The 13,152-nt window shown below is 37.6% G+C and overlaps 1 protein-coding gene across 6 annotated transcripts in view; it reads left to right on the top strand.

Moving 5' to 3' along the window:
• ptpn13 (protein tyrosine phosphatase non-receptor type 13) overlaps positions 1–13,152 on the top strand; it is a 129,931-nt gene that overhangs the window by 112,344 nt on the left and 4,435 nt on the right. For all 6 annotated transcript variants that reach the window (XM_012955428.3, XM_012955427.3, XM_012955433.3 and 3 more), the window contains 9 exons: positions 1,333–1,477; positions 3,399–3,545; positions 4,089–4,171; positions 4,630–4,682; positions 5,476–5,549; positions 8,533–8,681; positions 8,875–8,965; positions 9,090–9,427; positions 12,906–13,121. In XM_012955428.3, coding sequence (XP_012810882.2) covers positions 1,333–1,477; positions 3,399–3,545; positions 4,089–4,171; positions 4,630–4,682; positions 5,476–5,549; positions 8,533–8,681; positions 8,875–8,965; positions 9,090–9,427; positions 12,906–13,121 — 1,296 coding nt within the window. The remainder of the gene's footprint in view (positions 1–1,332; positions 1,478–3,398; positions 3,546–4,088; positions 4,172–4,629; positions 4,683–5,475; positions 5,550–8,532; positions 8,682–8,874; positions 8,966–9,089; positions 9,428–12,905; positions 13,122–13,152) is intronic.

Here is a 13,152-nt window from a genome sequence, read left to right as displayed (position 1 = left end):
AAAGGAGGATTTCTCTGTGTATCCATACTCACAGAGTAGATTTCCAGGCAACTGCAGAGATAGTAAACAACAATTTTCTACTCTCCCTAATTAATCCTAGCCTTGTTCAGCATAGGAATAGCTAATGTATCCCATTTTTGTGACAGAGGAACATAATTATGCAAATGTTAAATAGCATTGGGGTTAAAATATGTACAGCGCTGCGGAATATGTTGGCGCTTTATAAATAAATGTTAATAATAATAATTATTGTCCAGAACTTTTTTAATATGGGAATATGACCAGAAGCAGAAGAATAGGTCGTCTTCAGTGGAATTGCGTTTAGGGAAAGAATGGGTCTGGGTCAGCAGTACTGGCAGTTCAGAGAATAGAAGGCTCTATGGAAAATTTTTAGATACATTTCTTTATATGGTGGCATTGGGAGACATTTATTTGTTGAGTCTTGAAGAGGTCAGATATTAGTAATTGGGGAAATAATGCAGCCATTTGTTAGGCCTCTTGTTTGAAAATGGATGAGCAGTTGATTTGTGTAGTATGTGTCAAAAAGATTTTCCTAATATGAATTTGATAGTAACTACAACATTAACTAGTATAGCTTTGTGCCTGAAGAGAGACAAATAGATTACTTGAAAGCACCAAGTATTTTTCTTTTACGTGCAAACATTAAAGGTTTTTGTTGTGTCATCAGTTACTTGTAGTAGCCCCTTAAGGGGATATAAAGTAAATGAAATACATTTGCAATATAAACCCATTAAAAATTCTCTGCCATTTTTTAATTAGAAGTCTTTGTATTTTGCTATTATGCTATTCCCCTGAAATGAGCTTTGATCACAGCAGTGGCCGTCCTGAGAAGGGGACTGCTCTGCTGTACCAAACTTGGAAAAAACAAACGCAGGGACTGTCCTATACCAGACCTGAAAAAAAGCACTGGAATTTGTTTACTGGAGCGTCATTGGTCAGCTGCTAATATAAGCAAGTCAGGCACAGATAAAAAAGTGCCCACTCCTCATTCTGCTGCAGACACTGAGGAATATAGAGCCCCAGGTAGCTCTATGTTTTAACTGCTTTGCCATCTGATTTTTTTAGAACATCTGTTATAGTACTATCGAACTTCACTTCCTTATCCTGAGCCTTCAATACTTTTGCTACCACAAGATATATTTTATAATATAGGAACGATGGTGTCTGGTTGGAATTGGTTTGGAATAATTAAATACTTAATCGGTTACATATATTTTTCCAATGGTAAACATTGCATCTTATTAATCCTGCACTTGCATGACCATTCTAATGTTATGGGTAAATATCATTATTTTGTCTTTCTTTTTATAGGTTAATGGTGAAAATATGATAGGAGCTACACATGCCAAAGCTGTGGCAAGTATTCGAAAGGCAAAGGGGACACTTCAGATCAATGTGGCCAGAGAAGTCATGCCATCAGATACTACAATCTTAAACAAGTGCAATGGAAATATAGGTAAATAAAATATTTTTATTAGACATAACACTCTATCCCCGATATATAATAAGAGGCACTAAGATTGCCTAGGTATAGTAACCTACAGCAACTAACAAGATGCTTGCTTTTAAACAGGTGACTGGTAAATGCTACCTGCTAATTGGTTGCTATAAGTAACTAGTAACTGTAGCAAATGGTGCACTTTTTATTAAATAACCCTACAAGTGTTCTCAAATGCACTTGGGTAGAGCATACTAGCATACTTTGAATTTTTGATCTTTTTGTTACAAGTCACTTGACCTAAGTGGGTAGTCCATACACTGCATTCCTGGCTTTTAATAAAATCGGATTTGCATTATCAAAAACAAGATGTGATAATAACATAAATATTTTTATGGACGTATGTCTTGAACCTGATGGACGTATATCTTTTTTCAACCCAACTTACTATGTAACCCCTCAGAGACCTTTTGGAAGTGGGTCTTTCAAGGAGCCTATAGGATTAGATCTAGATAAAAATTTGTTTTAAACTTTGTTATCTATGACCCAACTGTATGCTCACTTAAATTATATACAGAGGATGCATTAAGTGACTACATTATTGGAGGACACTTTAGCGAGGCATAATAAAACCCTGGGACAAATTTTAGAATCCTTAATTATCCCAGATAAATGGGTAAGAAACTCATAATAAGACTTAATACAATGGACTGGTACTGCGACTAAGATATCCTCTTCTTTCTGTGATTTGTTTGGCATAATTTTTGTGAGCTTGATTGTGTTTGATTTTTTTTTCTGTTTTGTAAATACCATAAGATTTAAAGAAAAAACACACAAAATTCTGTAAAATGTTGTTCTGTTTATAAAACAAAATTAGATGTGGTTTGAAGAGATGTTGGAGCAATGTAATGTATTAAAATGTATGACTTCTAGTAACCCAAAGAAAACAATTAGCAGGTTAGGCCAGAGTCACTCATTGCCTATTCAGGCTGAGATAATCAAATCCACTATCACCCACAGCCCTATTTATAGAGCAGAGATCAGCTCTAAAATGCCTCCTTTCGAATTTTTTGCCCAATTACCACTTCGCTTTACACAGAGCTGCAGATGAGAGTGGATCCACTTTTAGCAGTAAATGCAGAATGATAATCTGCTGTGTGTGACTTTGCCTTTACTGATTTGCTGTTTGATGGCAAAGATCCAGTGGGTTATGAAATCAAGGCTGTTATTAAATGGACACATGGGGGCAGAGTTCAAATCCCGAAATGGGAAAAATTCAGATTAAATATGATCATTTCTGAGGATCGGAAATGTCACAAAAATGCTTATGAAAAAATCGTAATAGTCACGATAATATTATAATGGCGTTCTGAAAGTCACTAAATGTTCGTATCTGGACAATTTTAAATGGCGGGAAAACCTTTCTGACTTTGATCCTTCTGTGCATGTTTTTGGAAGCCTCCCATAGGACTCAATGGCACTCAGCAGCTCCAACCTGGATCAGAAACTTTTGTACTCATTGCAACAAATACGATTTTGTCGCGCAAATTGTCGCAAAGTACGAAAAAGTTGCGCAAACTAACGAAAAAGTTGCAAAATATACACACAGTATGAAAACTTAGAAAAAATATTAATTCTTTGTCTTCGGAAACAATTGTTCTTTGATGAATGTGCCCCATGGAGTCCTAGTTGCAGCTAATTGTCGTGGCTACTAAAATAGACAATGCTGATCATTTACTGATAATTGTCTCTACATGTGTTTTAGCAGAGGCAATTCTCAGTATTGTCTATGGCAGGGTATTTTCTAGAGTTTAGTATCTGTGGAAAAAGTAGCTGCTACTAGTAGCTCAGTGTGTCTTCACCCTAAAATGTAAAATATGCAGATCTCTTCCCTGCATCATAAGCTTTAATAAAATAATAAAAATAAGGGTTTCCCTAGATTCCATGACTCAAATTGAAGATAATCACTATAATGAAGATGAAGATAATGACGTCATCCAGTCCCTTCTAGATGTTGTTCATGAACAAACCCAAAATCTTCTAGAGCTGAATCGCCAGAATGCACTTTTGAATGAACAATTCTCAGGTAATGCTGAAAAGCAAATAACTGTATCTGAAATATTAAGAAACAACAGACACTATACATTGTTTTAGCTTTCTGTCAGTGATTTTATGTCTTTTGTGCTTATCACATAGCTGACTACTCTCTGACTATTTTTACTGCATATAAACATTATTACAGGCTGTTTTTACTGCTGTACTGCTGGATGCACTCATTAGAGCCATTATTCCAAAAACATATTACTGAATCATGATGTATATTACTGTAGAATTAATACTGCAACTAATTTTGTTGATTATGCAAGTGTGTCAAATTGGCTTTTGCCAACCCTGGTAACTTGGGCTGCTGCTGCCTTATGGGTGTGTCTCAGCTTGCCTCATGGCAGCTGCACCTCTGCCTCTATTTAGATCCAAGTAGTCCTGGTAAAGGCAATTATAAAAATAATTCCTAAAATGCTTGCTTGTATATTTTGATTATTTTTATCATTTATTACCGCTTATTTAATGATTCCATTTGTTGGCTGACAACTTAATTTGATTTATATTTTGTTTGGTTTTTTTTTTACAGTGGGACAAATTGAAGATGGTTTAGAGGAAAAGGCTGAGGACACAGACTGTGATGGTTCATCATTGCCTGATGACTCCCCAGAGGTAAGAAAAATAATTGAAATTAAAGAAAACATTACACAACAAAGTCATCTTTGTTAAGTTTACTGCCGCAGGGCTGGAACTAGGGGTAGGCAGAAGAGGCCTAGGACACAACTATCAGGAGAGGGTGAGGGGAAGGGGGGCTAGTCAGCTACCTCTTCTGCCTACCCCATGTCCACTCATTCTTGCTCCTGCCGGCACTTGACAGCCCCCAACATCTTTGCGCATGCGTGTGTTCATTCGACTGCGCGCACATGCACAATTGGAGTGTCGGGGGATGGAAGTGCGCAGGGCAGGTTTGGCCTGCCCCTGCCATAGGGCACTTGTATATTTGAACATCAGATCTGTCCAGAACTTTAATTTGCCTCTTTTTTATAGAAACAATATAGTGAATATAATGTAATGATAACTTTATAAAATCTATAAATAACCTTATAAAATGTTGAATGTCGTTTTTATAGCAAACCAAAGTAAATGGAGTGGGTCATTACAGAAATAAAGAAATTACTCAAAGGTAAGAAACATAATTATGAATTATGTTGTTCTTCTTGACTCGAATAAACTAATGATCAGTCCAAGTAGACTTAACTGTGCAAATATTAGTGACCACATATTTTCTAACCTTGTGGTTTAGATATTGTCCAGTTTGGCCATTCCTACAACATTCACTGTTCCATCGCTTTTACTTTTAGGGATGCACTGGATCCAGGAATTGGTCAAATCTAAGCCTTTTCAGGAGGATTTGGCCTAATTCAAGTGCCTGGCAAAATGAATGCAAAGCATTAAAATCATGTGACTTTTCATCACACCATTTTTTCTGCCTTTGCATATTCAAATTAGGCTTTAGATTCGGTTTGTGATTTTTTCATGATCAAGGTTTGGGATTTTGCCGAAGCCTGAAATAGGATTTGGTGTATCCCAATTTATTTTTAAAACCTAGTCTATACAATAGCTTTACCACTTGTCTATAGAAAAGCTTTATTTGGCTTTGAATTTGTATGGTGTTGTATAGTCATGTCCTTTCCTAAAAACACAGCTGTAGAAAAAGGAACAGCTACACAAACTGAATTCTTCAGTTATTTTACAACATACCAATACCTGTCCTACAGATACTGTATTTATTTATACTGTGATTCATAGCATGTGCTGTACCCTCACCTACAGCTAAAAGTTTATGAATAGAGTAAAGGGATCAGAAACATAGTAGCCACACAAAGCTTTTAACGGAGACATCTGAAACACTGTGAAATTGCCACTATTTTGGCAGCTTGTTCTGTTTTAGCTCTAACATGTAATTGTTTTGGCAGATCCACAGTAGAGAATGAGAATATGTGGCCAAGCACTGGAGGCCAGTATAAATTATTTTCCAAAAATCTTTTTGGTAAGTGGATGGTCATGTCTACATATACTGATGTCAGGAGAATCAAATAAAATATTGATATTTAACATTTTATTTATGTGCAGTCACACTCAAACCGCCAAGTGTGGCATTACTACAAAGCAGCTATGGGTACACTATGGGTACAAGAGAGATTACTTTATACTTTTAAAGGGGTGGTTCAGCTTAACTTTTACTATGTTATAGAATGCCCTATTCCTAACAACTTTGCAATTGGTTTTCATTATTTATTTTTATAGTTTTTAAATTATTTGCCTTTCTCTTCTGCCACTTTCCAGCTGTCAAATGGGGGTCACTGACTCCTGGAGCCAAAAACTATTGCTCTATAAGGCTACATTATTATTGTAAATTTTATTACTCATCTATCTGTATACGCTTTTCACTCTTCATATTTCCATCTCTTGTTTAAACCACTGGTTACTATAGTAAAAAAGACCCTAGCAACCAGATAGCTAGTAAAATATCAAATGGAGAGCTGCTGAACAAAAAGTAAAAATAAATATAAATAAATCTAATTTAAATCTAAATCTAATAATCTTATTATTTTTTATTACAGAGACATACCTGATACCACAGAGTGAAAGGTAACCTTGATAGTCTGTCTTACTGTGTAGGCTCACTGGGGCTTATATATCAACATTGGGCAAATTTGCCCATGGGCAGTAACCCCCTCCCTGTGTCATGTAGCCCCTTTCTCATCTTGTTTTATTGTGAGAGGATGGCTTCTTCCACTTGAAGTCCCTGTGTGCCATTCAATATGGAAAGCAAAAAGAATTCATCACTTCAAAATGAAACAAGGTGATGAAGGGGTTGTACTATACTCCAGCGGTTGGGAAACTGAGCAGAGCATAGAGACAGACTATCTTATTTCTGTTCTATTCAGTTCAATCTGTGGAATCAGGTAGGGCTGTGTAAAAATAATTGATGTATATTTCTGGAAGTTCAGATAGTGTTTATGCAACCTTTATATGTAAGCCCAACAGAATGAGCACCTGTCAAAAAGAAGGGTGATATTTTCTCTAAAAGGGTGGTTCACATTTAGTTAACTAATAGTATGACATTTGTCATAACTTGTAGTATGTTACATTCCTGTCAATCAATCAATCTTCATTTTTTATAGTTTTTGAATTATTCCACTTTCTAGCTTTCAAGTTAGGGGCCACTGTCTCAGAAGCCAAAAACATTTGTTCTGTAATAAGACAATTAGATTATGTACCGTATATACTCGAGTATAAGGCGATCCGAATATAAGCCGAGGTACCTAATTTTACCTAAGAAAACTGGAAAAACTTATTGAATCAAGTATAAGCCTAGGGTGGGAAATGCAACCGCTACTGCTAAGTTTTAATAATCAAAATAAATACCAATAAAATTACATTAATTGAGGCATCATTGGAGTATATGTTTTTCAATATTTATTTCAAAGAAAAACAGTAAACTAGCTCTGTAAGCGGAGAGGAGGGTCAACAAAAACAATATGAGTACTACCGCACACTCATTGCACATTGGCAAACTGGCAGCAGACCCAGTCCCGGAGGGATGTAAGGGGAAATAAGTATTGCTAGTGGGAGCCTAGGCCAGGGCACTGGAGGGTCTGGTTGCAGGTGGCCTAATTTGCACAAAGGAGAGAGGGTGCTAGTCTAGAGGGACCCATGGCACCTGACTCGAGTATAAGCCGAGGGTGACTTTTTCCAGCACATTTAGGGTGCTGAAAAACTAGGCTTATACTTGAGTATATACAGTATATTATAGTTATCCAGATATTTGCTTAAATTCCAAACTAAAGAGGGCAAGTCCTGAACAAAAAGTTGAACTACCATTTTATTTACTCTGTGTATTTAATGTATTAAAGGGGAACACCATCCAAACAAGCTTTTTGAAAAGTAAACATAATTTCAAGCAACTTTGCACAATATACCTCAATTAAAAAATATGCAGCATTTTCATGATTTATAAAGTAATAATATGGGTTGGAACAGTTACCTAATCCTGGCCCCCTGTTATCCTGCTGATCTGGCTGACTACTTTGACACCCAAATAAAAATGTAGTTGAATGTCCTCAGCCTGTCTGTAGACTGTATTCTCCAAATCCCAGAATCCCCTGCACATTTGATGTCAATAAGGAAAGGAACATCACAGTGCAATGTATTGTGGGTTATGTAGTTCGTGCATGCTGTCTGTAAGCAGTGAAGAAGTTGTTACAATTTGTAACATTAATGTTTAAGTCCCCTTTCCCCTGCCAGGATTTCAAATTTAGCAGAAAGAGAAGAACTGTTTTGCTTCTGGATTTTATCATATAAAAACAGTATTTATACATACTTTTTAAATGAACAGATTACAGTGGTAGGTATATTAAGGATTTCTGTGTTTTGTTCTGTATCCCCTTCAATAGCAAAGGGTAAACAAGGCTCCCTAGGTTCCTCCATTAGTTCTTGGGGTGGGGATTTTAGTGTTATAAAACCTAATCACAACAGCAGGTATGCAGAAGATACAGTTTTGGTTTCTGCTACATTACTGGTATTTTAGCAAGGATGATACAATAAAGGATCTCATAAGATTTACAACTCAAAAAGAAAAAAAAAATTACATCTACCCTGGTCTGCATTCCACCCTGATAGGTGTGCATTTCAAGCTAGTGATCAATGTAACTCAGAAAAACATTCCGGTGTTTAAGTAAAGTGTTGTAAATCATATCATATCTATAAATCTATGGGGCATATTTGTCAAAGATAAGTAAATCATTATATAAATATATGGGGCATATTTAAGAGTTATAAATCATTCTGCAAAAAACTTCGATAAATATGCCTGGTTTTGATAAAAACTGCCATAGAACCGAATAGAGATTGGTGAAATTTACCTATGTGCTCTAGTTTCCCTCTTTGATATGTGTGCCACTAATGTTCCTATTATCCATCTCCAGTTATATACCTTTGCCACATATGTTTTTTCCCCATAATCACAGATTCATTGAAAGTGACAAAGGAAGATCTCTCATCTCTCTCACTGGTGAAGGTTCAGCCATCAAGCAGGTATACAGGATCCAGCCTAAAGGCAATTGTACGGTTGATTCATGGCAAACTGGATGAAAACACTCCTTCAAAAGAGTTTGAAGTAAGAAAACATTTGTAATGGAGGTGGTAGTTATAGTAAACTAACCTGCTTGGAAATGTGATCTGTTGAACTATTTGCCAAAAATGTGTTATTATGCTGTTTAGTGTAATTGTATTAAGCTGTAATAGGGAGAATAACATCATACATTGATGAGTAATTTATAGTAACTATAAATTTTTTTCCTTTTTCGTAGCTCCTCCAGGATTTAAAACCTTTGGATGACTGTCTTATTGGACAAACTAAAGAAAATAAAAAGAAAAACCGGTACAAGAATATACTACCATGTAAGTTACCACAAAATTACTTCCCTGGGTTTCAGTTTTAATCTAACATTTTTTGCTTTCAAACTGCTCAGCCAGACTGAATTTAACCCATCTGTTTATTTTTATTGGGTTTGTGCAATTTCAGATGATGCCACAAGAGTCCCATTGGGAGCAGAACATGGCTATATCAATGCAAGTTTTATTAAAATGCCAGTTGGCAATGAGGAGTTAATTTATATCGCTTGCCAAGGACCTCTTCCTAGTACAGTGTCGGACTTCTGGCAAATGGTATGGGAGCAAAATTCCTCAGTGATTGCTATGATGACTCAGGAGGTTGAAGCAGGGAAAATTAAATGCCAACGTTACTGGCCTGAAGAACTGGGTAGACCCATAAGGATATCGAATCAGCTGCAGCTAACATTGGTAATGACCCAGCACTTGGAGAGCTTTGTCTTAAGAGTCTTGGAACTTGAAGATGTACAGGTGGGTAGCTGTATATATGTACTATTTTCCAACCAATCTTGTAAATAGTGTCATGAGTAAACTTTTTCCTAATAATGATGTTTTTGGGTTTTTTTTAACTTTGGAGAACATTATGGTTTAAAGGAGAACTAAAGCTTAGGTAAAAAAGTAGGCTAGAAATGTTGTACATTATGCTTTGGGCTTCTGTACCAGACAAAGGCAACCAGAGGAAGATCTGTGCCTCCAAAGATGCCCCCAGTAGCTCCACATCTTCTTTTCTGCTGATTCACAGCACAAGTTCAGTGCTGCTGTCACTTACCTGAGCTTAGGGACTGATGTTCTGTATATATAGAATATAATTGTCACAATATAAGGTTGATTAGTAAATAATACATATTATTATGTCATGACAGCTCTGAAACCAGTGTAATTAGTATCAGAAATTAATATAAGCTCTGTAGCATCACCTTCATTTTCTGCTTTATATTTTGTGACAACCCTTAAGCTTAGTTTCTGCACAGCTGTTTAGAGCACACTGAGCACACTTCTAATAGATTTCAGTATGGTGACACCCTGTGACAACTTACCACAAGTACCAGATTATTACTACTATAGAGATTCTGAACATTTATGCTGGTTCAATAAGTACAGTATACAAAATATGGCATTTCTTGCCATATTCATTTTTAGGGCTTAGTTCTCCTTTACGTTTTTTCCCTAAAAAGGATCAGTGCACCAGAGGCCATCCCTTGAAGCAGTGTAGGTGGTTTTTCACATTGAGGTCAGTGAGGATGTGGAATGCCCTTCCAAGTGATGTTGTAATGGCAGATTCTGATAATGCCTTTAAGAGGGGCTTGGATGACTTCTTGAACAAGCATAGTATCGAAGGCTATTGTGATACTAAAAATCTACAGTTAATATAGATATTGGTATATATAGTTAGGTCAATAAGATTGTGTGTATGTATGTGCACTGTGGAGTAACACTTGATGGTCTTTTTTCAACCCAAGTAAACTATGGAACTGTATGAATTAATTATACATTAATATTTTTTTAACATATTAATAATATCCCAGGGCACATAGAAAATGTCAATCACCACAGCTATCCAAATGCAGCGTGAACTTTAATGGGCATCGTGGCATTCCCTGATAATTAAAATATCTTTTAATTTTGGTAGACTTAAGTTCTCTCTGTTCTTTCAGTATTTGATGGCAACTGCTGAAAAACTGTAGCTAAATCAAATATACAGCAAATATAGAAATAAAAATCTAATAAAAGCTTTGGAATCAGTGAAGTGGTGATTAATATACACTGGTATTCAGCATTTATGGTTGGGAGCATAAAATAAGCTGATATTCTTGGTACACTGTAAATAAACCAAGACTAATGTCGCAAGAGACTATTGCATGCTCCTACAAAAAACAATTCTAAGTGGATTTGCACCTACAGTGGAGGAAATAATTATTTGACCCCTCACTGATTTTGTAAGTTTGTCCAATGACAAAGAAATGAAAAGTCTCAGAACAGTATAATTTCAATGGTAGGTTTATTTTAACAGTGGCAGATAGCACATCAAAAGGAAAATCGAAAAAATAACTTTAAATAAAAGATAGCAACTGATTTGCATTTCATTGAGTGAAATAAGTTTTTGAACCCTCTAACAAAAAAAGACTTAATACTTAGTGGAAAAACCCTTGTTTGCAAGCACAGAGGTCAAACGTTTCTTGTAATTGATGACCAAGTTTGCGCACATTTTAGGAGGAATGTTGGTCCACTCCTCTTTGCAGATCATCTCTAAATCCCTAAGGTTTCGAGGCTGTCTCTGTGCAACTCTGAGCTTGAGCTCCCTCCATAGGTTTTCTATTGGATTAAGGTCCGGAGACTGACTAGGCCACTCCATGACCTTAATGTGCTTCTTCTTGAGCCACTCCTTTGTTGCCTTTGCTGTATGTTTTGGGTCATTGTCGTGCTGGAACACCCATCCACGACCCATTTTCAGTTTCCTGGCAGAGGGAAGGAGGTTGTCGTTCAGGATTTCACGATACATGGCTCCGTCCATTTTCCCGTTAATGCGAATAAGTTGTCCTGTGCCCTTAGCAGAAAAACACCCCCAAAGCAAAATGTTTCCACCCCCATGCTTGACGGTGGGGACGGTGTTTTGGGGGTCATAGGCAGCAGTTTTCTTCCTCCAAACACAGCGAGTTGAGTTAATGCCAAAGAGCTCTATTTTGGTCTCATCAGACCACAGCACCTTCTCCCAGTCACTCACAGAATCATTCAGGTGTTCATTGGCAAACTTCAGACGGGCCTGCACATGTGCCTTCTTGAGCAGGGGGACCTTGCGAGCCCTGCAGGATTTTAATCCATTGCGGTGTAATGTGTTTCCAATGGTTTTCTTGGTGACTGTGGTCCCTGCTAATTTGAGGTCATTAACTAACTCCTCTTGTGTAGTTCTAGGATGCTTTTTCACCTTTCTCAGAATCATTGACACCCCACGAGGTGAGATCTTGCGTGGAGCCCCAGAGCGAGGTCGATTGATGGTCATTTTGTGCTCCTTCCATTTTCGAACAATCACAACAACAGTTGTCACCTTCTCTCCCAGCTTCTTGCTAATCGTTTTGTAGTCCATTCCAGCCTTGTGCAGGTCTACAATTTTGTCTCTGACATCCTTGGACAGCTCTTTGGTCTTTCCCATGTTGGAGAGTTTGGAGTCTGCTTGATTGATTGATTCTGTGGACAGGTGTCTTTTATACAGGTGACTAGTTAAGACAGGTGTCCTTAATGAGGTTGACTAATTGAGTAGAAGTGTCTAACCACTCTGTGGGAGCCAGAACTCTTAATGGTTGGTAGGGGTTCAAAAACTTATTTCACTCAATGAAATGCAAATCAGTTGCTATCTTTTATTTAAAGTTATTTTTTCGATTTTCCTTTTGATGTGCTATCTGCCACTGTTAAAATAAACCTACCATTGAAATGATACTGTTCTGAGACTTTTCATTTCTTTGTCATTGGACAAACTTACAAAATCAGTGAGGGGTCAAATAATTATTTCCTCCACTGTATCTTCTTGTTGGGTTAAGTGTACTGACAGGGACTCCAGGCAGGGTCGGACTGGGCCCAGTGGGCCCCGGCCCTATTGGGCTCCGGCGGCCCAGTCCCGGTGTACTTCCCTGACACGTTTCACTTATGCACGCTCAGGGGAGGACGTCGGATGGGGGCCACTGCAGGGGGTTAAGGGAACGCGACGGGGACGGAGCATGGCAGGGGATGTGGCCGGCGGGGGTGGAGTCCTTGTTAGTGCACTTCATGTAAGTAGCTGGTGGAATCCAATCCAGATCAGCTTTTTGCCCCCATGCATTTCTCTGATGGAGAAACAGCCTTGTGTGGCATCAGCCTAATGCATGCAGTTTTCATTGACAGTTATCAGAAGGAAATATCCTTACTCAGTGTTTGATGGAGAGTACTACATTTCATATTATGTGTATCCTGTATTCAGGGTGAAGAAGTGCGACAAATTGCTCACCTGAATTACACAGCTTGGCCGGATCATGATACCCCGAGTGATCCAAACCAGTTACTTACATTCATCTCCTTTATGAGACACATCTACAGGTCTGGACCCATCATTACACATTGCAGTGCAGGCATTGGTCGCTCAGGCACACTCATATGTCTAGATGTCATGTTGGCTCTTATCAGCAAAGACTTAGAGGTGAGTATCACTCAGGATTTTCCACTTATGC

Source organism: Xenopus tropicalis, chromosome 1, assembly GCF_000004195.4.
Source record: "Xenopus tropicalis strain Nigerian chromosome 1, UCB_Xtro_10.0, whole genome shotgun sequence".
Classification (NCBI taxonomy): Eukaryota; Metazoa; Chordata; class Amphibia; order Anura; family Pipidae; genus Xenopus; species Xenopus tropicalis.
The sequence above is the reverse complement of the archived record's forward strand: the minus strand, read 5'-3'. Positions and strand labels throughout refer to the sequence as shown.